Raw genomic sequence first — 26425 nt, 5'->3', positions numbered from 1 at the left:
GATAAATTTAAGAGACCACTTTGCTTTTGATTGAATCAATTGACCCCCCGTGAGCCCTTGACTGATGAAGATTCAACCTACTCTTAGCCTCTTGTAACAATGTGCGCAGTGTGTCTTCTTTGGACAAATAACATCCATTGATTTCCCATGCAAGCATCGGGACCAACCCAGCCTGGTAAAGTTCTTCCCAGTCTGGTACATGTGATGGAATGTTGCACAGCAATCTGTCCAGCTCTTTATATACGGTCATAAAAGATAGCTTGGATGCCCACGTTAGCGCTGCAAGCACCTCAGCTTGGGCAAGCTCTTCGTCGTCTGGTACGTGCAGTGCAATATAGCAGATGAGAACCAACGCATATTCAGCTTTCTTATCATACAAAATCTGGATTAAGTGTTTAACACCTCCAGCGCTTATTATTGCCTTGGAATGTTCAATGTGAAAATAGTTATCTGTCCGAGCTAATTTTGCGAGGGCAATGCAAGCCTCCTTGGTAACATAAAATTCTCTTCCATTGAGAAGCTGCACCAATGGGCCAATCATTCTTGTCTCTATTGACCCAAATGTCCTTGCCAAATTCTCAATAGCATGGATGCATGAGATCTGGAAGTGTGAGTCTTCTGTCTTCTCGGTGATTTTCAGTAATAATTGATCAGCAACATATTTCCAAGTGGGGGAATTAGGACTGAAGTCACATCTTATTCTCAAATCAGCATCTTTCTCTGCCACTTCCTTGATCGCCATTAATGCATCGACAGAATATAATTGAGCATTTTCACAACCTTTTTCCAGAAGTACTGCAAAACTATATAGTGCTGTTGATTCTGCGAGGATACGGCAAATGGCTGAGTTATCCTCGGCTAGTCTGAAAAGGGCTCTGGCTGCCATCGCTTTCATTTGCGCTACGGTGTCCGGGTCTTCATTGGCATTGGCATTGTCATTGCTATGGGTTTTGCTGCTCTGCACTCCAACAGTTTCGAATGCAAGATGGCCGACAAGCAAGCGGACAACATCGTGCTCTGCAAAAGCATCTTGCCATTTGGGGTTTCTTTCTGCGATCAGTGACACCGCAAAGGCCACCTCAGCCTGAACTTTCATGAAACCTTCACTGAGGATTTTCGCAAACACTTCACATTGGACCCTCCCCAACCTTCACTGAGGACCATCCCACAAACCCCAGGGCATTGGCAGCGCTCTGTTTGGCTTCCATTGGACCCTCCTCCATCAATTTCAACAAGGCCTCGACTCCACATTCCCGGACGATCAACTTCCTGTACACGTCGTCCCTGGCCATATCACCGAGTGAAGCTGCAGCACTAGATCGAGCTTGGTAGGATTCAGCCGGGTCATGAAGAATTGCAATCTCTTCCCAAACGAGACACAGCATGGGGTTGTTTGATTTTATTCGGGGCAGAGACACTTCAAATCTCCCGTTCGTCTTGTTCCTCCAAAAATGGATCAGCCAAGACATGTCGTTGATTGAAGCGTCAAGAAGCCTCGACGTTTTACAGAACGAAACAAAGGGGATGAGGGTGGGGAAACGCTTCTTGATGATCTTGATGATGATCCATTTGGGACAATGATGCTTGAGCAGCCGGAAGAGACACCTATCGAGGCTTTGTTCTACGCTGTCGATGATCGCACGTACGGGGCGATCGTAGGTGCCGAGGTCGATGCTGCTGAGTTGGCGGAGAAGCCCCGCCAGCTGTTCAGCCTTGGATTTGAGCTCGGGGATGAAGCTCTTGTCCGTGGATCTCACCACGGCCCTGTCCAAAGCTTTGCGACTTGGTCAGCCAGTTGGATGGCCCTGCCCAATGTTTGCTTCACCATCTCTGCTCTGCTCTGCAATTTCAAATAGGAAGTTTTGTAGGTTCTCTTCTCAGTCAGATTATCAGTCCACTATCTCCATAACAACCCAATGATTTCTCATTTTCTCAATGAGAGAGAGAGGGCAGAGAAGAAGAAAACAAATTTCAAATCAAACGGCCATTTTGTTCTTCCCCGCAAAAAAAGCCAAAAACGGTGTTAGAGCCTGACCCGCTCTGTCGCGCGTGCTTGTATTTAGGAGCCCGCTTTTATTGGCAGTATAGAATACAATACAACAAGTTCTTTTATGTTAAAAGCTTTTTCTTTTTGGTCGAATATGTTAAAGCCTATTAAACAATTTTTGTGTAGGTCGGTGGTGTTCACAGACCAAAGTACTGAGGCATTGTGGGTTTCATTTGCTTCAAACCACGTCTTCTCGTATCATATGGGTTTCATTTGTATTATATATATATATATATATATATATATAGTATAGCCATTCAACTTGACATTTCTTTTTAATTAGATTAGGTTATCTTTTTTTAATTTCTTACATGTAGGTAAGCTCCACACATTTTTTTGAAAAAATCTAAAATGATTTACCTAAAAATCTTACTGATTATTTTACAAAACGTACTTGTGGGATTATATTGCAGTAATGAGCCTTAACATGTAAGATACACTATAATTTCTTCAATGAAATACTCTTCTTGCTCGCATTGTGTTTTCAGGATTTAGATTTTCTTTGTTGGTCCCTCATATACATAGGCTTCAAGGATCATCATGTATTTGTATTGTATTGATTGCATGAATCTCTATTTGCCTAGTCTAGACATTCCCTTTTATTGTTTGTCTTTGTTATTCATTTTGTGTTCATCATTGCAACAAGAACAAAAAAAAAAAAAGAAGGAAAAAAACTACAACACATAGAATAAGAATAAAATAAAAATATATCATATGTTGATTTAAACTTATTAAACACTAGCCTCTTCGCACGTTCTTCCTCACTTAATAGATGTTTTTTTTTTAATTTTATTTTATATATATTTAAATTTATTTTAGAATTTAAAAAAGATAATGAGTAGTTATGTTCTATAAAAATAGGATTCATTATCTGATTTTTCATTTAATTTTAATTTTTTAATATGAAAAAGTGTGAATTTACCATATTATCCTTATTTAATTAATAATTTCAATTCTTAATGTTTGCATTAACTAAGGGCATTTTCTGGTATTTCAAAAATAGATTTAGTATGTTGAAGCTTATTAAACCTTAGTATTAATTATCCTTCGACAATAATAACCAACCGTAAAATCATTTTATATTTTATTAATTCCAATTTGTATTGAATGTTTATATTGTAGCAATACAATTTAATTTTATGTGACCAAAGTCACTATAATCTTTTGAGGGGTGTCTCAGTCTAATGTCTACACACCCTTGAACAATACTTTGGTTAATAATACTATTGCACTGTTATTGTGTCAAAAATAAAACTAAGATAGTGTCCTCCTAAGAGGTAGAGTGAGAGTCATACATTACACAAAAGACTTATCCTCACATCTGCCACTGCATTGGCCTTCAAATCTCTACCACCAATCTATAATCCAGAACCAACCAAAAAATATCCCATTTTCACAAATTTTCTCAATCTTCACTACGACCCCATAAAACATCACACTTTACTTCTCTTTATCTCTTCTTCCCTATTATTCTTCTTCTTCTGCAGCATTAACACGACAACCATGGCTGCAGCTGTAACTGCTGCTGTCTCATTCCCATCCTCCAAGTCCTCCTCTCTTCCCAGCAGGACCTCTATAATCTCACCTGATAGAATCACCCTCAAGAAGGTAAAACTTTCAGTCCTGGTAATTAATTATTTTGATTTACATTAGCACTATCATGGGGTTTAATTTGATTTCTTGGGTTTTTTTTTAAGGACATGGGTTGTTGGTTTTTCAGGTTCCTTTGTACTACAGAGATGCCTCTGCTAGTGGGAGAGTGGTTTCCATCAGAGCCCAGGTCACCACCACTGAGGCTGCTCCTCCTGCTAAGGTTGTGAAGGAATCCAAGAAGCAAGATGAAGGTGTGGTTGTTAACAAATACAAGCCCAAAAATCCCTACACTGCCAGAGTCCTTCTCAACACTAAGATCACTGGTGATGATGCTCCTGGAGAAACCTGGCACATGGTCTTTAGCACTGAGGGTATGATCAAGTCTTAATAATCCCTTCTTTTTTCTTTAATCCTTCTTGTGTTAACTATTGGTTGATATATTAAAATATTGAACTCATTCAGCTAACTGCTTTGTTGGGTTGCTTGTAGGAGAGATTCCCTACAGAGAAGGGCAGTCCATTGGAGTAATTCCAGATGGTATTGACAAGAATGGGAAGCCTCACAAGCTGAGGTTGTATTCAATTGCCAGTAGTGCCCTTGGTGACTTTGGAGACTCCAAAACTGTGAGTTTTTGTACTGTACCAATTAAATGTACAACCAATTGGATTTTTGTTATTATTATTATTTTTTGCTCAGGTTGATTGCCAAATTTGCTATGAATCTGCTGGCATTTTAAACATACAATGTTGCAATTTTAGGCAATTCGTAAACATGCTCCATTGCTACCCAATTTGTCATTTGTTAATTAAGATATAATTGGTGGTTTGGTTTGATTGCCTCCAACCAGGTTTCTCTGTGTGTGAAACGGCTTGTGTACACCAATGACCAAGGAGAAATTGTTAAAGGAGTGTGTTCAAACTTTTTGTGTAAGGACACATACCTCTTAGTTCTATAAAATTATTTCATTGAGGTTTTTTGATCGAGAATAAAAACTTAGGCTGTATGCTGTTTCGTGTCTTAATGAGAAACTATTTATTTGTGGTAGTAAATTAGTATTCTAGTATAAATAGACAGGCCAGTGCATGTTGGTATAAGTTTTCTCTATTTCAGGTGACTTGAAGCCAGGGAGTGAAGTCACGGTCACAGGACCAGTTGGGAAAGAAATGCTTATGCCAAAAGATCCTAATGCAACCATCGTCATGGTATAAATACTTACCATATGTTATTTTCAGGAAGCAAACTGGATAATCGAATGTTTAACCCTCCGTGAATAGTACTGGTTTACAGAATTTCTTTGCTGATGCAGCTTGCAACCGGAACTGGAATTGCTCCTTTCAGATCATTCTTGTGGAAAATGTTTTTTGAGAAGCATGAAGACTACAAGGTAAACATTAGTACTTCTTGGTTTTTTCTTCGGACACTTTTATGACATGAAATAATCAGCTCACAACATGAATACAAAGAAAATCCCATATTAATCTTAAAAAGAAGATAACAATGTGGTAGTTTTACAGAGGCTTTTCTCAATGAAAGCCCTCATAAAACAATCTCCTCAAGTGCCTATATGGCTGGTGAATCCTTATTTCTTCCTTGATTAGCTCTTCGTCTAAAGAGTGATCAAATTCTGACATGACATGCAGTTCAATGGTTTGGCATGGCTCTTCTTGGGTGTTCCCACAAGTAGCTCACTGCTTTACAAGGAGGTGAGTATGTTCAAAGTTCCTTCACTTCACTTATCAGTCACTTCATTTTTCTTTCTCAAGAATCATATGATTTAAACAATTTGAATTCATAAGAGATTATTGTGGAACACAGGAATTTGAGAAAATGGAAGAGAAGGCCCTGAAAACTTCAGGCTTGACTTCGCTGTCAGCAGAGAGCAAACCAACGAGAAGGGCGAGAAGATGTACATTCAAACCAGAATGGCTCAGTATGCAGAAGAGCTATGGGAGTTGCTCAAGAAAGACAACACCTACATCTACATGTGTGGTCTCAAGGGAATGGAGAAGGGAATTGATGACATCATGGTGTCATTGGCTGCTAAAGATGGTAACAAGATAGAATAAAATTGCTGAGACTTTCATGGAACATCTCTATATCATGTGCCTCCAAGGACCAATGTGTTTGTGTTTGATATATTTTGCAGGCATTGACTGGACAGACTACAAGAAGAAGTTGAAGAAAGCAGAGCAATGGAATGTGGAAGTCTACTAATTTCTGGTCACTTTGTACAAATCTCTCTCTCTCTCTCTCTCTCTCTCTCTCTCTCCTCTTCTTTACTTAAAGTTTAAACAGAAATTCTTGAATGATTTCCACTGCAGTGTGTAGATAGGTAAAGTCCTTGCAAATTTTCTGTAATTTTTTTTTTGGCCATATTAATGAAGCTGTTGTATTATACTATAATTATGGTCCCCAAGAATTTTATTTCTGAGGGTCGAATTTTACACTCTAGTGGAAGCCTGTTTCAACTTCTACACTCTAAATTGCGTTACTGATCAGAAGAGAGCGCTATGAAGATAAAATTGCCATGGTTTGTGTTTGATATATGGTAACAAGAAGATAAAATTGCCTTCCTTATTTTAGTAGAAAAATTCATATGATTCCTATGATCTCGTCCTTTGCTTCACACTAGCGGCCATGATATTTCATAACAGTTTGGAAATAGTCACGCCAATGGCCTTGTGGTTACGTCTTGTTCTCTCATTTGACACTATAACAATATTTTAAAAAAAAACAAGAAGGTTTGTAACATGAACTTCTTTTATTTTTCATAAATCAAACTTATCACCGTATAGCCTAATCTAAATTATTATAATTGTAATATGAATTTTGTTAAGATCAATCGGCCGCATTAGAATTTTTACAAAATCGCTAACGCATACTCGTGGTATCCTCTAAATACATTGATTGATAAATAAGTTTTTAGGATTCTATATCACGTTAACTTGAGTAAGAAGGAGTAACAATTAGTTAACGTAATAACAAATTCATATCAAATTTGCTCAACGCGTATTTTGTTATTTGATTTATTTCATAATAATAGTTTCAGGAAAAAATACAAAAAAATAGTAGGAGCAGGGTTTCTTAGAATGCACCCAAAGAGTAGCAGATCCGAGCTCTAAAAACCGTAAAGGTAAAGGGAAAATCAAAAGCCCAGTGCAAATAGAATCGGGCTGGAGGCAGATTAGGGTTTTGTTTATATATTTTAATTAAACTATAATTCTCGAAGATTGTCTTAGCTATTGCCTTCACTGTTCTTTCCTATATAAAGACGAACACTCTCTCGCATAAATCAACATAAAAAATTTAACCTTTTCTCTCTGTCGGGGAATTTCAACAACCATGGCGGAGGAGAGATCGACTGGGAAGGTCCGGTGGTTCAACGACACCAAGGGCTTTGGCTTCATCACCCCCGATATCGAAAGCGAAGATCTGTTCGTTCATCAGTCCTCCATCAGATCCGACGGCTTCCGCAGTGTGGCGGAGGGCGAGTCTGTCGAGTTCCAAATCGCCGTCGGCGAGGACGGCAAGACCAAAGCCATCGACGTCACTGGTCCTAACGGCGCGCCGTTGCAGGGTAACAGGAAGGAGAGCTTCGGCCGCTCCGGTGGTCGCGGTGGCGGTTCTGGATTTGGAGGTGGATGGAGAGGCGGAGATAGGCGGAATGGAGGCGGTGCCGGTGGCGCTTCGTGCTATAACTGCGGCGAGCCCGGCCACATGGCTAGGGATTGCGATCGCGGCGCTGGGGGCGGTGGCGGTGGCGGTGGCGGTAGCGGTGGTGGTTGCTTTTCTTGCGGTGGCTATGGCCACGTGGCGAGGGTCTGCCCTAATGGGACTGGCGGCGGTGTCGGTGGTGGCGGCGGTGGCGGTGGCGGTGGTAACTGCTACAAGTGTGGTGAGTTTGGGCACTTGGCGAGGGACTGTAGTTCTGGTGCCGTCGGCGGCGGCGGCGGTGCTGGTGCTTGTTATAGCTGTGGGGAATATGGGCACATGGCGAGAGATTGCAGCACAGGTGGCCGCGGCGGCGGCGGCGGCGGTCGTGGCCGGGGATATGGATTCAGTGCTGGATCAGGTGGCAATGGTTGTTATAACTGTGGGCAGGCTGGTCATTTTGCTAAGGAGTGCCCTACTGCTTGAAGAAAAATAAAATAAAAGAGAGTAATAGTAAATATTCTCTTTAGAAATCCTTTATCTTTTTGTTAAATTTTAGTCTTTCTAGTAGTATTTCTTTCTCGATACATATGCTGTTTTGGCAAAAGGGTTTTGATTTTTCTGGTGGATGATAAGAGCCAGTCTTTGTCAAGAAAGTTTTCCCCAGTTCGGCTATAGAGTGAGTTAGTTGCCTTTTTTTTATTATAATTATTATCTATATTGTTATCAGTGACTCTCGGATAAGTTATCTAAATGAGCAGCTTTTATTCTGAAGTGTGAATGTATGTTATCTACTGTCTCTATAATTGAATGCGCATTTGGTTGACGATCCTCAAGGAAGTTGAATTAGATCCTCATTTATTGGGGCACTACATGCTCTTGATTTGTTTTTGAAGTGTGAATTTATGATATCTCCTATGCATTGATGCAGCTGGTTGATTATGTTGAATTATTTTTGTTGTAGAAGAAGTTGAATAAGATGTCTGCATGACTTTGAATGTAGGCCATAGATTTGTATACCAGTTTATCATCTTTTTGCAGCCTAGCAAGTGCCACTTGCTTTGCTCATTGTTGTTGATATTGCACTTTGTTTCAGTTTGCTCGTTATTTAATGCATCTTGTTGATATTGAGAGATGGAGGTCTTGTGGACTAAAGATTTTTAGCCATATCCATATGGTCCTCTACATCACCTTAGCTTAGTTTGGGTTTTTGGAAAAACAATTTCAGGTGATTCGGTCATTAGGAATGTGGTTAAAAGATTAACCAATTGCTTGTGTGTTAGTAGTTAAAGGACTAGGATTCGTGATGCTCGTAATTGATGCATTGAGTAGCAAAAATTAATTTTGATCCTTATGTGCACAAGTATTCATAAATGATACTGATTTGATTTTTGTTGACTAATGAACTCATATGGGGTAACCATCATCATGATGGATTGGAAGCAACCCTTTTATATGCTCCACAAGAGCCTCAGTTCTCAGTTACATTGTCTGTCCCAGTTTGACTTTAGAATATGTGCTAGCTTTGATGTGCCTTGCTTACCCTGTTTTGACAAGCATTGAAATTGGAGTTCTAGAATACATTTAGAAGGATCTACACGTATTTAGCATTTGGATTTGATGAACAATGTGTTTTGTGATGCTATGTGTCTGTTGGAATTGGTGATTTTCTGTACAATGTGAAGCTTTTAGAACCCTTGCAATAAAGCTTGGTTTCGGTTTGGTATGGCTCTAGCCAAGAAAGCTTTTTGAACCCTTCCATGTGAAGCTTGAGTCACAATCCTAAGCTCGGCCTTGATGGCACTTGTCTTGTTAGGCTTGCGAGCAAGCACGTTCATTTGTGCTCTGTGTTTTTCTTCTATAGAAGGGTTGATTAGAGCGTTGCTGCTGCTGCTGCTGCAGCATTTGAATTGTTGCTTATTATTGATTATTCTCTTGTGCCCTGAATATGAATGATCTCCTTCATCCTTATCCCCACAGTGCATGGTAACTGTATAAAATATGCTTATAACTGTAAAGTCTTTTTCTTAGCTTGTGTGCTCAAGACTTTACGTGAAATCGATTTTCTATTTGTCTGCTGATGCCCTAGTTTCATCAAGTAATCTCTGCTCAGTATGCAGTATTAATGGATAATCGGGCGTAAAGTCGCTTGTGTGCTCAAGACTTTACGCGATTTTCTATTTGTCTGCTGATGCCCTAGGGCTCAGTATGCAGTATTAATGGATAATCAAATTTTGCTATATAATCGATTTTCTATTTGTCTGCTGATGCCCTAGTTTCATCAAGTAATCTCTGCTCAGTATGCAGTATTAATGGATAATCCAGAGTTTCGGGGATGGGTTCAAATTTTGCTATATAATGAGTAATGAATACCCAGATCGGTAAATCGGGATATAGATTTGGGTAGTGAATAACAAGGGCCCAAACAAATTGCTACCCTAGCTTGGTTCTGATTTTTGGAAATCTTGTCACACAATCTAGGTACTTGAAATTTTTATTACACATAGGCATTTAAAGATTGTTAAACGTGTCTCTTGGTGCAACTAAATGCGAACAAATTTAAATGGAGCAATTTTTTAGTGTTAATTACCTATAGAAACTGCCTGATCTGTCTGCCCATTTGGGTTTTCAATTCTGATGGAGAAGGCTGTTGTCATCTAATTGGATTTTCTGGGTTGACCTCAACTTGTGTTTTGAACCGACCCAAAGAGCATGGGCTGTGTACGACTTGCATTGGTTTGTAATGTTTTTGGGTCTCTGTCGTTTTGGCCCTTGAGGTTTTGAGACGACACTTCCGCCCTTCCATCTGTTGCTTTTATCCCCAAGGCTGGCATCGGCAGGTCGTCAAGTTGCTTGCTTGTATCATTGTATCATTGTTATGAATGAAAACAACATGGCCGCACTCATTGCCATTAAAATTTATGATTGAAAAATATTTTCCAATTGAGCAATCTTATGAATCTCCCGAGTTAAGACCGGGCTTTCCAAGTCTAGTATTGAAGAAGTGGATCCCTGTCCATGTCAAATTACAAAATATGTGGGCCTGACAGGGATTGTATACCAGCATTTACAACTTAATACAAGTCTTGAACTTAATTTCACCCCCACTTAATTGTGATTTGCCAAAAAGATGACATTCTATCATCTATGCATGGCTCCAAAACTTTGTGTCCTGCAAAACAAGAGATTGCTATTGTTGTAGGTTGGAGAGGCACTTGGTTAAGTTTGCCATATTATCTTATTTTCAATTGCGTAAAAATGTGTTTTGCATTGCTCAATCCTATCCTATGTGTACACATAAATTGTTATCATGTGAGATTCACATACATCAATGATATTACGTATCTAAATGCAAGAAACTTGATATTTGCACAAGGTTACGTAACCGTGTGTTTTTGCCTGGGCCTAGGAATGGAGGCTGGTGTTAGAATGTCTTAAACACGTGGCTGTTCCCTAGTGCATTACTCTGACATAATAGTGTATGGTGGATATTTGCTCCTTCTCAGTGAGGGAAACTTTATTTTTTCAAATCATACACCGAAAGCTCCCGGGGCTGAGCCCCTATCGGATCACTTCCAAATCCAAAGTATATAAATTCGAAGCTGCACTTTCTGAGCTTGGGAATAAGGCGGCATTTATACAAAAACTTCGGAAAATCCCAATAAATAAATAAAAACCACATCCCTTGCATGGCTCCAAAAGCTCTTTTTGATATAATTATGGTCTAAAATATCGATGATATCGAAAATATCGATAGTTCAAAAATATGGAAATTTTAATAGAAATATTGAGATATTATCAATATTGATAAAAATTGAATAAAAACCACGAAAATTGTAAGAAAAACTTGGAAACTTTTATTGAAACTTTGGATAATGTTTATTTAGTCAATTATCTATTAGTTTACTAAAAAAATTTAGAAGAAAATGCATTACATGATTGGATTTAACTTATTTAAGTTGATTATACAGTGAGCTGGCAAACACTGTGAGTGTAGAAAATATATAGTAATTAATGAAAAAAATATTAAACACACAATAATCATTTATATATAATAATTTACTACAATATTTTACACTTTATACATTGCATGGTAAGACACATGAGTGACTTAGTACCACATAGAGTTCCTATGAAGTTCAAATTATTCACTATCTTCATCATCTTTATCTGTAGAGTAAGTGTATTGTAAAGAGTATTCATCAAATGATAAATCCCCAAAATAGTTTTGTATGTAATTGTTAACATGTCACCCATATAAATATAAATATTTTAACATATTATCACTAAAACATAAGTGATATATGGTTGTTAAGGTGTTCAAGGAGTAAAATGGGAGGGGTTCAAATCCCCTTTGTGTTTTTTTTTTCCCTTTTTTTTTTTTTTTTCTTCTTCTTTTTCAATTTTTTTTTCCTTTACATCGATATTTTATATTTTAGTGATATTATATCGATATTTTGACAAAATATCTTTGAAGTGTGAAAATTATCGACATCGATATTTTCTGATTTATCATTAATATTGTCGATATTTATATAATATGTACATGGATATGTTCAAAAAACCAAAATATCTCGATATTTCATCGATATTATCAATATTTCAGACTATGGCTACAACCATATGCTCTTTTTAAAAACATATTATATGGCTCTCGACAGATAAATGCTGCCACCACTAAAATTAGAGACAAATCCACACATGAGTTTGCCGACCTTAAAACCTATAAATGAAGAACTTGGCCTCCTCCTCCATGTGAAGACATGGGCTTGGACCCCACACCCATATTCCTTCACATGACACACTTTCCTCACCCCATCCCTTATAAATACCATACTCCTCCCTCCATGACTAACTAAAAAGAAAAGGAGAAGGAAAAAGAAGAGAGAAGTATTCAATTTCAATGGGTTCTCATCAGTTTTTTCCAACCTTTCTGTTCTCTCTCTGTATTCTTCAATCCATTTCAGGTATAATGACACAAACGCAATGAGACCCATAAACCCATTCTCTGTTTCTTTTTCTTTTTTTCACTCTCGAACATTTCTATAACGCTAGCTCATGCATTTTATGTGTTTGTGGACATCACAGGTGGGAATTCAGCGACGTTCACAATTACAAACAAGTGCAGCAACACAATTTGGCCGGGCATTCTATCAAATGCCGGGACGGACCAGCTTCCAACCACCGGCTTCGCTCTCAACTCCGGGGAGTCCAACACCTTCTCCGTTCCTACCTCCTGGTCGGGTCGGTTATGGGGGCGGACTCTATGCTCCCAAGACCCGACCACGGACAAGTTCACTTGCCTAACCGGTGACTGTGGATCATCTGCGGTCGAATGCGCCGGTGGTGGGGCCGCCCCGCCAGCGACTCTAGCCGAATTCACTCTGAACGGGGCTGGCGGGCTAGACTTCTATGACGTCAGCTTCGTCGACGGTTATAACCTCCCCATGACGGTGGTGCCTGAGGGTGGGACCGGAGGGAACTGCACGACCACCGGGTGCGGGGTGGACTTGAACGCCGGGTGTCCGTCGGAGCTCAAGGTGACGGCGAGTGACGAGGGCGTGGCGTGTAAAAGCGCCTGTGAGGCGTTTGGGGACCCACAGTACTGTTGTAGTGGGGCCTACGCGACTCCAGACACATGTAAACCCAGTTCTTATTCGCAGTTTTTTAAGAATGCGTGCCCGAAAGCTTACAGCTATGCTTATGATGACGGCACCAGCACCTTCACTTGCGCCTCCGCCAATTATCTCATCACTTTCTGCCCTTCCCCTTCCACCAGGTACCGTCTTCACTCTTCTTTTATTTCTTTTGGTTCTTGTGACATTCACATCCAAATTTATCTAATATTTGTAGATTTTAGGTAGCAATCAGTCTAGACATTCCACTAAATTGGTTTTCCAAAATTGATCTTGTGACTGTAATATCGCGTGACATGTTATTGATATATGAAAACACAAATTATACCGCCACTTGATGTTACTGTCATATTATAGCTGGCAAAACGGTATTTTGCCCAAAATAGAGAAAATGTTTTGGATTTTATTCATATGGGTCGGTTGGGATTCGACCATTTTTTTGGATTGTCAACTTAGTCAGATATGGTTGTCACGTCTTGTATTAATAATTGACATGCATGATGCACCGGCCTTACTTTATGACCTGCAGTGCAAGCATTATGTTATATATTTATTAAATATTACAAATTCGGGCTGCCATTTCTGATTTCTCGTGTGAAATATTGGTGGTGGGTGCAGTTTGAAGTCGTCAAATGGGCAATACCCAGTGGCGGCCGGTGTCTCAGCAAGTTCACGTAATACGACACCGAGCTTCGTCGTTTTTAGCGTCATTGTTTTGGCGGCAGCTTGGCGGTTGCGCCAACTATTTTGATCCACTCTGCAGTTTCCACACCCCGAAAAACAAAAATATCGTCTGAGAGAGAGATGTTGTTGACCTTTTTAGTAGAGTTCACTGTTGAGACTGCGTCGTGGGCCCAGATTTTTGGTCCGACGTTGGAGCCGTGGAGCCCACAATCCCCTCGGAGATTGCAACTTGTATCGGGGGTCACCATACGGCGTCGTAGCAAAGCTATGGCCCATTCAAATTGGAAGAACAACTTTGTGCGCAACTTTAGTGATACGTACAAACAGATACACTCCATGATCCACGTCCTTAGAATTTAAAGGACAAATTAAGAGCGTTAGTTTAGCTGACATGCCCTAATCTCTTTCTTGATTGTGATGTAAATATTATATAATGTATGGTAGAGACTAGAGAGAGAGAGTAGCTAGAATAATTTAGCTGGAACTGTAGTTGTTTTGCAACTAAATCCAACAAGATGGGTTTAGTTTTTAGTGTATGGTATTTGAGCTGAGTTGGGTATTTTATCATTTTTCTTTTGTCTCTCCTCCTGGTTTAGATTTATTTATTACAAGATGGCAAGATTCTATAAATTATTGGCTCTTAATTCGTTGTCATTAGCACTAAACTAGGTGTGATTTGTGGTGCGACATGCCTCATGCCTGTTTTTGCTTGCTACTATTGAGGACCTCCCCACTGTTTTTGTCAACCTGCTATGGAGTGGATTTGAGCTTCTTTGAGTCTGCTAATGGGGACTAGATTGGAGGTTTTTCTGCTAAAATACTTCATCAACAAATCAACTCTATAATTAGGGTAACAAATCAACTTTATCTTTTGAATTAGTGGGATGAAATTGAATTAATGCATTGCATCGTGCCAGAGGACCCAGAGTTCTTTTTCTTTTTACTTTCTTTTTAAATAATTTTTTTAATAAAGATTTTCTACTTACTTACCAAGCCATTTATTTTTCTAACTTAATTAAAAAGTGCTTTTATTTTTTTTTTAAAGGGGAAAATATTATGATTAATTAGAGCCACCAATCTGCTATAGTCCTTGGGTCTTGGCTAGATTGTGAAGGAACCACACAAATTTTTTTTGTGGCTTTTTTCCACATTTTTTCTGGTGGATAAAAAGGTTGATCAGTTAAGTAGCTTTAACACCTAGACATTACAATGCTGCTTGCATGGAAAGGAAAGCTATATCCAACTTGGCTGTGCTTTTTTTTTTTTTTCCATTTCTCGTATCCTATTCATTCAGTTTTTCTTTAAAAATACTTTATTTCCACAAATAGTTGCAGGATATAAGCTGCTGCTGTAAAGCTTTAATTAATTTTTTTTGTAGCTACTTTCCCAACTTTCCTTTTTGTGATAAAAGAATTCCAGCAACACCAAAATTAGGGCAAACAAGTTTCTTTTTACTTGTGATCACATCCACATATATTGTTTCGGTGGGCATTTTGAATTGGAGCTTTCATTTGAAAACACTATATAATTTACGTTGATTTCATATCCTTATGCACTAACACCACAGATAACAATGCATAAAATTTATAAGGTGGGCATTTTGAATTGGAGCTTTCGTTTGAAAACACTATATAGTTTACGTTGACTTCATATCCCTATGCACTAACACTACAGACAACAAAGCATAAAATTTGTAAGCCAAGTAAAACGTGCAAATTTTGGACAAACCGTCCATGGGAAAGAAAGATCAAAAAGATGTATTCCAAGTTTTGGTTTCGGATGTGACCCAAAAAAAAAAATTCATGTGGGTATATGTTCAAGTATTTGATATTTTATTCAAAGTATTTGAAAACTCAAATTTCGCTGCCTTTACGCAAAGCATCTCTTTATCTGTTGTTGAAAACAAAAATCTGTCATTTTCTGATGTGCATTTATGTGGTGTAATGTTGAACTTTAGCGATAGAAACTTAATTGATTCACACTTGATTTTCTAAGATTTGCTCATATTCATCCAACATAATCACTTTCATTCTGACTAAGAGGACTTTTAACGGAAGCAAAAGACGTTGAACATTTTGGTGGCTGCGATGGGAAAAGAACCAACTTTTGAAAAGTCAAATTTGCTAAATTTAAACGTCGTCTTCAATCTAGCATAACTCTGTACTAAATCGGACAACTATTAAGAAACTCTCACTATAACCTCTGTCATATCAAGAGAATCAAGTTTTCCATGCAATTTCTCCCTTAGAGCACATGCAATGGTTAGAATCAATGCAATTTTATTGCATGAAATTGAAGTAAAACTGTAATATCTCACTTGCAATGGTGTGATTTAGTTCATTGCAATAGAAGATGCTACGTGATGAACCATCTACTACAATTACAATAGACTAACCATGAGACCCATATACAATAATAAATAGAAAAAAATACAGCAATTAATGCATTATGTTGTAAAGAGCATCCGTAATGGTTGTTCATATAGTTCAATGCAATATAAAAAAAATATATATATTTTTTTTACAAATATATTTAAAATTGGTCTCTTTTTAAAGATATCTTTGAGAATATTTCAATAGTACAATTTTTTTTGTATTATTAAATTTATCATTTTTATTTTACTTGAGTATGTAAAAAAAACATGTAAGTAAATATAACTATTGATATAAAGCTATTGAATTGTACCATTGTAAGTAAAACTACAGTTCAATTTAATAGATGCCAAAATATTGAACTATTGAACAAATATTACGGATGCTCTTAAGCCTTCAATTCAAGACGCCTTCTCCCAAACTTTTGTACTACTTTTTTGGTGATTATGGCTTTTGAAAACTCATATAATAGCTACGAATTGTTGGATGAAACCTATGTATTTCTTCATGATAGGATATGGCCATCAACTAGGAATTTTTTAATTGCTTGACAAGCTATACATATTTATTTTTATGAGTTGTGAACAACTAAACCTAATAACAAAGTTACAAAATATACATAGGAATTCAAAAAGAAAAAAGAAAAAGAAAAACACTTTTAATAACCATATCTTGATAAGCAAAACCAAAACTACTCTTTACAACCTATTGCCTCCTAGCTCCATTCCTTCATTTGACCCCATGCAAACTTGTATCGTTTATATTACTTTTTCTTATATCGCAAAATGCATCTTATTATTCTGCATATGTATCCTTATCATGTCTGTCTGATTATGCCAACTTTAGTGTAATATCCCCCCTTTTCCCCTTTTCACCATTAATTATTCATAATACCATCCTTTTCCCTTCAAAATTACAATTACAAAAGCAAGTTTAATTATAGAGTGAAATTAAGGCTTAAAAAACAAAGGATTCCCGATTGCATAAACCTTTTTTTCTTTCTTTTAAAGAATGTTTTTTTTAGTATCAAAAGTGGTATGGTGGGTTGGGTGACGTACTTCTCTTTATACTAAAGGAAAAAGGAGTGCTGAAACCAAAAACAAAACAAGAGGATGATCGATGAATCGATGATGATGCCGATGAAAAAGAAAAAGCTAAAATTCTTATCCGCACATGTACTTTCCACGGCATATAACTTATCACTTGAGAGGCTTAAAGATATTTTGTGAAAATAAAAAATACTTCAGAGGAGTGTTAGCTTGTATAAATAACTCGAAAATTCTTTAAGACTTAAGAGGGTGTTCGTGTAATTTTTGAAACCTCGAGAATGTTGTGAAAACACCGAAAACCTCATGGGGTGAGTATAAATACAGTTCATTTTAGATATAAAATCTTTATTTCCATACAGTTCATTGCTTCATATATTGATATTTGTTGACACTCTTGTATTTCTAAATTCAAGATATGGCCTCACCCTGCACCCTCCAAACCAACAAAGAATGATGAAGTTCCAGGCTATGAGCCATGAGATATGTGAAAAGACGGCGACCCTCGAACTTAGCGGGAAGCGCATCAAGGAATATGAAACTGAGCTTGAATAGCAGCGGGGAGAGCTGCAGAACCTGAGAAACAGCCAAAGCACTGCATTGATGGAGGTTGATCGTCTTAAGCAAGAACTGGTGGATGATGTACGCAATAGGGATGATGAGTATCAAGCCAACACCAAACAAATCAGGGTCGAGATGGCCAGGCAATTCAGATAGGATTAGGTTCAAGGTCAACAGCTCCATAAGCACCGGTTTGTAGGGGATCCAGATGACTATGATGATGAGTTGGGATTTGATCCCGCTGGTTATTTTCAGGGTATGCATCCTGGTTATGAACTATTTTAGGTGCCTAACATGTTGGGATTTTTCTTGGCTCTTGACAACGGGATCAAATCCCAACTCATCGTCATAGTCATCTGGATCCCCTCACAAACCGGTACTCAGGGAGTTGTTGACCTTGAACCCAACCGTATCTGAATTGCCTGGCCATCTCGACCTTGATCTGCTTGGTGTTGACTTGATACTCCTCGTCCCTATTGCGTGCAGCATCCGCCAGTTCTTGCTTAAGGCGATCAACCTCCACCAATGCAGGCTTTGGTCGCTTCGTGTTTTGCAGCTCTCCCCGCTGCTCGCTTAGTTACACATTCCTTGATGCGTTTCCCACTGAGTTTGAGGGTCGCCGTCTTTTCGCATATCTCACGGCTCATAGCCTGAATCTCGCCATTTGCGCGTTGTGAATTCCAACCATCTGCAAGAAATAAGAAATTAAGCATTAGGCAGGCAGCTATGCTATGACGTTACAATCGAATGACACGGGCACAAATCCTAAACGTTTTCGTACTGCACTCAAGCACTATGATTGGTAGCCCTACATCTGTTCATCATTCATATCCGTGAAGTCGTTCTCACCTAGTGAGCTAGCGAGAGTGGGAGCACGATGGACTTGCTGAGGTTGGGACGGAGTACTCGAGGCGGATGCAACATTAGGTGAACCCAAACCCGAAACGACCTATGGGGCATGGCGGGACTTCTTTTCAGCCCCTGAGGGCTCGGTCTCCATTTCCTACGGCTTGGGACTGATAATGAACGTGCTAAGTTAACTCAGCCTCACTTTCTTGAAAACTGACCTAGATAAGAGATGTTGAATCCTCATCACAACAAAACTCGACGTCGATGGAGCAAATGTCCTTGAACAAGTCTATTCCGTACAAGTTTGAGTTAGCCAAAATAAACGGGAAGTAAGTCGCTGTACGACGAGCAGTGGAAAGACGGATGAGAGTTGCAGGGTCGACGAAGCGTGTGATATCCCACCTCTGACCTATCAAGTTCTCCTCCAACCAAGCGATCCGGTCTTCAGGAATGAGGTACCTTTTGTCTGAAGGAAGTACTGCCAAAAGAAAAGGTTAGTTAGACCCTCAAAAACACAATAAGTTATAATTCAAAGGCATGAATCATTATACCAGGTTTTGAGCCAAACACCGATGAGACAGACATGTTAAACATCTCATGCGCCGCCCATTCCCCAGTGATCAAGAGAGGTTGGTTTTTCCAATAATTGGTGAAAGTTGGCTTACAAGTAAATATCTTTTTACCATACCCAGGAGTAAAAAGGAAATAACGGCTTTTCCCCATAACACAAGCTAAATTGTGGAGGTATATGAAATCCTTGAAGCTAAGGGACACACCCCACTTCAACTTGACGGCTAGAAAACCGAATATGATAAGGTAAGAATTTGGGTTTAGTTGCATGGGGTGAAGGTCCAAGAAAAATAAGAGCATGTGAAAAGGGGGATGGAGTGGAAACCTAACATACTCTAAGTGAGCCGATGAAAGAATTAAGGAGCCCCGAGGGATACCGGCACTAGTGTACATATCCGACCCCAAAGGAAAAAGATCGATCCCTACGTTGTCGGGAACACATCCTTTAGTGCGAGCCTTAAGTATCTCATAGCTCGATAGGACACCACCAGATTTGGGCTAACTCTCATGCCTTGATATGAAAATAGTAAAGATAAAAATAATACTTACTGGGTCGTAGCAAGAACAAGAAACTTTCGGCAGAGTTTTCAAATGCACAGAACACTTTCCTCTCTTTTCACGCCTAGATCTTATATGAAGAACAAAAGCAAAGTATGAACGGTTTTACGAATGAAATGTATCTCTATCGACATACCTTTTATAGCAGAGGGTGTGAGCATTAGAGAAAAATAATTCACAAAAGTCATGGGGAGAAGTTTTTTTTTTTTTTTTTTCAAAAGCAAAGATAAGGCTTGATACGGCCAACTCAGATATTCGCCTTAGGCTTTGGCAACAAAGCTTGGACTGATATGGCCAGTCGAGGTTATCTCTACCCAATGCATGCTTTTCCCTGACAGAAAGTTGCATGCACTTCCACAAAAGCAATAGGTATAAGCAATAAGTGGTGCAAGGTAATGAGTACACCTACGAAGCTAGACTTGTTTACTTTCTCAAACAAAAAAAGTCATAGACCGCCTAGATCAGTTGAGAAACCGAAGGCGCATGGGTCCACAAGGACATCTCAAGGGTATTGGGGTCCGCAAGGTTAGCTGAAGCGCAAGCGCAAAAAAAAAGTCATGGACCGCCTGGATTAGTTGAGAAACTGAAGGCGCATGGGTCCGAAAGACAGCTCAGGGGTATTGGAGTCCACAAGGTTAGCTCAAGCGCAAGCAAAAAAAAAAAGGAACAAAGAAAGAGCATGGATCGCTTGGATTAGTTGAGAAACCGAAGGCGTATGGGTCCGGAAGGATAGCTTAGGGGTATTGGGTCTGCAAGGTTAGCTCAAGCACAAGTGCAAAAGAAAAAGAAAAAAAAAGAAAAAAAAAAGTCATGGACACCTGGGATCAGCTGAGAAACCAAAGACGCATGGATCCGGAAGGACAGTTAAAGGGCATCGGGGTTTAGAAGATCAGCTCAAACACAAGGGCATCCTAGTTGAGGTTCATTTGGGATCGGTTAGCAAAGAGAAAGCAAAGAGCATGAGGCCCACTAGATATGCTAAAGCCTAAAACCAAGCGCACCCTAACTGGGGTTTATCTGGGATTGGTTAGCAAAGAGAAAGCAAAGAGCATGGGGCCCACCGAATTGGCTAAAGCCTAAAACCAAGCACACCCCAGCTGGAGTCTATTTGAGATCTGTTAGTAAAGAGAAAGAAATTTGCATGAGCCCACCGGATCGGCAGAGGTGCAAAAGTCCAAAATAAAGTGAAAGGGTCCACTTACGCATGGGATTGGCTGTCTGTACCTAGATATTTCACATAGGGCTAAAAGTCCATAGTTGAAACTTGAAAAGTCAGCAACGTGCATGAAAAATTCACACATGGATGTTTCACATGCGGGAGATGAAAGCAAGGATACACATGTATGAAAGGTCAACAACATGCATTGGTTGGCAATGGTCCAACATGAATTATATTTTTGGGTTTGACCAACTTTGGCACTGGACGTTCCCAAAATGGGTACAGTACTATCGGGTCGGGTGAATTCAATAATATACGCCCGTTGGCATTCCAGCCTTCCTTCTCCTTTCAAGGGCCTATCCGAAAGAGAATCCAGTACTTCTTGGTCGTGAATATCTGAATAGGACGAACTGCCCCGTGGATATCTTTGCTTCGGAACAAAACAATTAGAATTAGTCGGTCAACTGGAATGTGTATTATCCATATAGGGGATCTTTCAATTGAGAAGATCCGTCGACCTGAGACGAACAAGCCCAAGAAAGAAAATGAACTGTTTATTTGGGCTCAACCATGAGCCCATCATGACATCATGTGTTCAATCCAAAGAAATCCTGCTTCAAAGTCCCATTTAAATCATTTTTCCCTTTCCACCCACGAAGCGTGTAGAGAGGAAAAAAGGGAGGCACTGTTGGGACCAAATCTCACGTGTCATGGCTTAACCCATATGACATGATTAAAAGACGTGGGATGATTAAACTTCCCTCCTACTAGAGAAGTACGGAGCGAGGGAGACACAACCCACTCATCTAACCCCATTACCATGAAGTGGAGGATGAGATGTGCAAAGCTGGGGAAGTAGGGCTAAACCCAAGAACTTGAAGTGCTATAAAAACTCAGCTAGACCTCTAGCAGAGATACGAGAAATTCAATAGAACACTAAAAGTCCGCTACACAAACACTGACTTGAGCTTCAGAGTGGCTTTTACAGGTACTCACCCCGTTTCCACCTTTCGTCTTCGAAACGCAATCCAGAGTTCTCTTTCAACCAAAGAAGCGTGCGAACTTCAGTCAAAAACCTGTGCAGGTATTTCTTCTTGAAAGAAATCTTGCTCCAACAATGCGATAGAATTTTCATTGTCTCAAAACCGGCTTACAAGGAAAAGGTGTTAATGTACTCATATACTACTACTGTATTATTCTAAAAATATCTAGGCCATGCGGGAATCAATACTAACACTCCCCTTCAAACCCAAGGCCAGTCACTAAATTGGCTCTCTAGTTTGGCTAGAGATATTGGATAAACTCTTCTCTAAGGCACTAATCAAAAAACTTCCTTTTTTTTTAATGAAGAAAAGTTTAGGGAGAGATTGACTACTCTTACCACCAACGCTAGGGCATACCCACAACTTCAAGCTGGAAAGACTTACGCGTGACACCCAATTGCTAACTGTCACCGGTATGAATTTATGTAGGAAATTACAGATCACGCACCAATGAGGACTACTAGCAGCAAGACTCGAACACTAGTGAAGGCTACACACAGTCCAGAGACCTTACCAATTGAACTAATCCTCATTGGTTTAATCCAAAAAACTTAAGTTGTGAGAGAATAAGTAAATAATGTACGTCAAATTAAGGCTAGTGTTTACTTATAAAATTTTGAGAATGGAATATGAGAATTCGAAAGGGAAGTAAAGCTGAGTTAAAGAAGAAGGGAAGAAATTTTGACATAAAAGGAAATTTTGATGAGTTACTCAAATTACATTGAGTCATATATTCAACAATTTTCACTTTCTTATTTTTTTGACCATAGTCGCATTTGGCGTTTAGCACACATCAACCCAAATTACAGTCAGAAAACAACTTAAGGGTGGACAATTTGGATACAAAGTCCAAATTACGTATTTATTTTTTTAAAAATGAAGGTCGAAAAGTATGCATTTGAGTCATCTCCTGCTATAAACTAGGTCTAAAATAAACCAAAATAGAAAGTAGATAGATAGATAGGGAGTAGCCTTAATTAGGTAGACTCTATCTGCATAACCCTTTTTTTTCACTTTAGATTTGAAAAGGCTTATCTTTCAATATATATAAGATGGCATTGCCCCTTTAGAAAGCTAGACATTGTTGCCCCACTGAAAAGCTAAAAACAAGACTCAAACAAAAAGATTGAATGAAACGAGCAACGAACTTGGATACAAGCGGGCACGCCATCCTTTTCCCATAAGGTTCTGCAATTTCCCAGTCATGCGGATTGTTGGCTTCATCAATTTCCCAGTCAGATATATATCATATCGTACATGTGTTGGGTCCATAAATTTCAAATGGGAAGTGAAGCAATGTTTCAATTTCATAATTTATAATCAAGACAATTTAGAGGCTATGTTGCACGGACACTTCGCTAAGCCCAAGTGTCGGAGTGTCGGACACTCGCACACCCGTGTCCAACACGGAGGATACAAAATGACAAAATTGCACAAACATAAAGAGTGACAATTTTACTCACTTGATCAACTAGAGCAACTATATAACTGAAACCGTAAAACCAATAAAGAGTGACAATCTAACTTTTGGCCGACACCACACACCAATATCATTCTCACGATAACTTTCTTCTCGAGCAAGGTTTCCGGATTGAGAAAAGCTTTTCAAGCACATGAAACCAACTAACCAACCACCACAATTGGCCGCATGATATAAAGCTCCCGCATTAAGACCATGTGACTTGCCTCCTAATTTGAGGCAACGTTGGCTTCCTCGTCATGCAATGACGGCACCGTAAACCGCCTCTAAACCAAATCCCCGCCTTGTTACGGCGGTTCTTAGCCTCCTAGACACAGGTCATTTTGCATGTGATTTTGCTTTTTTAATTACTTCAGTGACATGAGAATCTTCTGTGAGCAAATTGAAACCGCACTAATATGAGTGGACACGTGGTGCCTCATAGTGCATTTGACTCCAATGATATTCTCCCACGTGCCCTCCCACACGACTTTTCCATGGTCTTCTCTTCATCTTAATAATAATTATCGTTTATCACTATAGGTTTGTTTATTTTATTTATTTTTGTTCTTGTTGGGTTTCTAGAAGAAGACAATTATTTCATAACAGACATAAAAATAGAAGAGAAAAGAAATAATTTTTTTAATTCTACCAGGAAAAAAAAATTAAAAAATTAAAATCATGCTCAAACAAACTCATGGTGATGGGATAAAACTAAATAACTGTATTAGTAAAAAGAATTAGACAAGTGTCAAAAAGAAAAGGTGGCTGCTGCCACTCGAGCAGGTTCCAGCTGATTTCCATATAAAAGGACATCTTTACCCAACAAGTGTGATGTTGTTTAGTGATTTCACAACACTAAGCTCGAACTTAATTGGCAGGTGATATTTTTACAGAGCAAAAGTGCTTCCCCATGACAGTGAGGCGGTGGTGATACAGACACTCCCATTGCTATCTTGATCCTCCTTGTTTCTACAATTCTCTACAAATAGAGCCTCACAGCTGATGGTTAAGATTCTCCCACCACTCCCTCAACCTTTTCCTTCTTCCTTCTCTCCCTCTCCTTTTCTCTCACACTGATCCTTTGCCATTTGCAGAGTGTCTGTGTGAGAGAATTATACACCATTCTCTGCTCTCTCTCTCTCTCTCTCTCTCTCTGGCATTTTTGATTTATCAAAGATAAAGGCCCTGCCTTTCTATCCTTCTTCTCTCCTGGATTGGAACCACCATCTCTAAACAATCTAAATTCACCAAATTAAACACACACAAAAGTCCTAATGGGTACTCAATTTTCCTATTGCATCACCCTCCTCCTTCTCATCATTGCCAAAGGTAAAAACCCAAAATTGCAACAATTAAACCAATTTCACCACTTGGGTTCCTCTCACATTTTCATAACTCAATCAAAATATTCATAATTTGACCATATATATATATATATGTTTATGTTTTCTGTGATTTTGGTTTGCAGGGGTCACCGGAGCCACATTCACATTCACAAACAAGTGTGACTTCACAGTATGGCCAGGAATTCTAGCCAGCGCAGGCAGCCCCAAGCTGGACAGCACCGGCTTCGAGCTCGCCAAAGGCAGCTCCCGCTCCTTCCAAGCCCCGACAGGCTGGTCCGGCCGCTTCTGGGGCCGAACCGGCTGCAACTTCGACGGTTCCGGCCACGGCTCATGTTCGACCGGCGACTGCGGTTCGGGCCAGCTCGAGTGCAACGGAGCTGGAGCTGCACCGCCAGCCACTCTAGCCGAGTTCACACTCGGCTCGGGTTCTCAAGACTTCTATGATGTCAGCCTGGTTGACGGCTATAACTTACCTATGATCGTTGAAGGGAGCGGGGGATCCGGTACGTGCGCGTCCACGGGCTGCGCTACGGACCTCAACCGTCGGTGCCCCGCAGAGCTCAAAGTCGACGGCGGCGGCGCGTGCAAGAGCGCATGCGACGCGTTTGGGAGCCCGGAGTACTGTTGCAACGGCGAGTATGGGTCACCGTCCACGTGTAAGCCGTCCATGTACTCGCAGCTGTTTAAGTCCGCGTGCCCCAAATCGTACAGCTACGCTTACGACGATGCATCCAGTACGTTTACGTGTACGGGTGCTGACTATACGATCACATTTTGCGCTTCTCTTCTTACAAGGTATTAGATGGAGTAATTTACAATATTATGTTGTTTATTTATTATTCATTTTAAACAAAATTATTTGAGTAACAAAATTTTGAAAACGAAATAATGACTTAATAGTCTAACAACATAATATGTATGTACAATTCGGATATACCGTTGCATGGAAGTTTTTTCTCCTAATGACGTAACAAACTCAATTGTGAAGTCATAGAATATTTCGTTTAAAAGTGTTTGAGTTGCAATTTTTAGGTTGATTTCAAATAGTAATTTGACTTCAATGATATGCTAATTATGCGTATAATTGACATTAACATGGTACGGAATATGTTTTTGTACAGTGTAAAATCCGCAACAGATTCCCCTTCACAAACAACTGATGGTTCAGGGTCGGATTCCGGGTCGGACTTACTGGCCTCATCATTGCTTGCAGATTTGGCCGCAGGGTATTCAACAAGAACCCAACCTTCCATGGCTCTCCGGAGCATTTTGGTTTTGGTCATCTCTTTGGTCCTCTCATTTTCACAGTTATCGTAGTAGACAGGCAGCCACTCATGTCCCAAATGAGTATGAGTATGAGTCCACCATTTGGCATCCTTGATCTTGACAGTCCTAGAAAAAGAAGCAACAACAACACCCACTTCCAAATCCCCCCATTTTTAGCGTTCAATACTTACACATATATTAATATATGAAGCATGAGCATTTGTTTAGAAATAAAGATGTGCTTTTTCGCCCCTTGTTATATGTTTAAAGAACTATACTGGGAGACCCAATGTGAGGGGCGGGGCCTTTGTAATAGACGCCCCTCACAGTAGGTCTGACAAAAAAATTACTTGCGACTCACTTGAACAAGCACTTATCGATGCAAACGTGTAGCGTGAATAGGAAGTAAGTGGTGAGCATTCATGATTGGACAGCAGTAGTGCTTGTAGGGGTCTCCAATTTTGATTATTACAGCCTGAAGCCAAAAGAAAATATGCGATTTCAATTGATAACGTCAATTCTGAAATGGTTCATGTTTTGTGTTTGTTAGAAGATCCTAAAACATCATTATAATTGCTAGGA

The 26425-nt window shown here is 39.5% G+C and overlaps 5 protein-coding genes, 1 long non-coding RNA gene and 1 other non-coding gene across 7 annotated transcripts; 5 read left to right on the top strand and 2 right to left on the bottom strand.

Moving 5' to 3' along the window:
- Positions 1 to 7: 7 nt before the first annotated feature.
- On the bottom strand, positions 8 to 886 carry LOC103340297 (uncharacterized). The gene has a single exon (XM_089042628.1). The coding sequence runs from the start codon at positions 884 to 886 to the stop codon at positions 8 to 10; it is 879 nt and encodes a 292-aa protein (XP_088898754.1).
- A 1567-nt stretch (positions 887 to 2453) lies between these two features.
- Positions 2454 to 2525, top strand: LOC148914603 (small nucleolar RNA R24). The gene has a single exon (XR_016123030.1). It is a non-coding gene; the product is annotated as a small nucleolar RNA R24 (small nucleolar RNA).
- Positions 2526 to 3336: 811 nt separating this feature from the next.
- FNR1 (ferredoxin-NADP[+]-oxidoreductase 1) lies at positions 3337 to 6123 on the top strand. Its single transcript, XM_008243606.2, is given in 10 exon segments — positions 3337 to 3655; positions 3768 to 4011; positions 4130 to 4263; positions 4488 to 4566; positions 4751 to 4842; positions 4947 to 5024; positions 5281 to 5343; positions 5456 to 5477; positions 5480 to 5689; positions 5787 to 6123. Coding segments are annotated over 10 exon segments (1095 nt in total). The 5' UTR covers positions 3337 to 3550; the 3' UTR covers positions 5855 to 6123.
- A 722-nt stretch (positions 6124 to 6845) lies between these two features.
- Positions 6846 to 8065, top strand: CSDP1 (cold shock domain protein 1). Its single transcript, XM_008243607.3, has one exon. The coding sequence runs from the start codon at positions 6983 to 6985 to the stop codon at positions 7775 to 7777; it is 795 nt and encodes a 264-aa protein (XP_008241829.3). The 5' UTR covers positions 6846 to 6982; the 3' UTR covers positions 7778 to 8065.
- A 4033-nt stretch (positions 8066 to 12098) lies between these two features.
- On the top strand, positions 12099 to 14194 carry LOC103340214 (thaumatin-like protein 1). Its single transcript, XM_008243609.3, has 3 exons — positions 12099 to 12258; positions 12380 to 13070; positions 13546 to 14194. Exons 1-3 carry the CDS (start codon positions 12195 to 12197, stop codon positions 13676 to 13678), a joined length of 888 nt encoding a protein of 295 aa, XP_008241831.2. The 5' UTR covers positions 12099 to 12194; the 3' UTR covers positions 13679 to 14194.
- A 3949-nt stretch (positions 14195 to 18143) lies between these two features.
- On the bottom strand, positions 18144 to 19681 carry LOC148914602 (uncharacterized). Its single transcript, XR_016122524.1, has 3 exons — positions 19559 to 19681; positions 18440 to 18917; positions 18144 to 18278 (listed from the first exon to the last, which is right to left on the bottom strand). It is a non-coding gene; the product is annotated as an uncharacterized LOC148914602 (long non-coding RNA).
- Positions 19682 to 24069: 4388 nt separating this feature from the next.
- LOC103340298 (thaumatin-like protein 1) lies at positions 24070 to 26095 on the top strand. Its single transcript, XM_089042851.1, has 3 exons — positions 24070 to 24560; positions 24700 to 25372; positions 25699 to 26095. The coding sequence occupies exons 1-3, from the start codon at positions 24506 to 24508 to the stop codon at positions 25892 to 25894; spliced, it is 924 nt and encodes a 307-aa protein (XP_088898977.1). The 5' UTR covers positions 24070 to 24505; the 3' UTR covers positions 25895 to 26095.
- The last annotated feature ends 330 nt before the right edge of the window (positions 26096 to 26425 follow it).

The sequence above is a fragment of the Prunus mume genome, linkage group LG8 (assembly GCF_029339155.1).
Source record: "Prunus mume cultivar Tortuosa linkage group LG8, ASM2933915v1, whole genome shotgun sequence".
Classification (NCBI taxonomy): domain Eukaryota; kingdom Viridiplantae; phylum Streptophyta; class Magnoliopsida; order Rosales; family Rosaceae; genus Prunus; species Prunus mume.
Note: the sequence above shows the minus strand (reverse complement) of the source record. Positions and strands in the feature narration are given on the sequence as shown.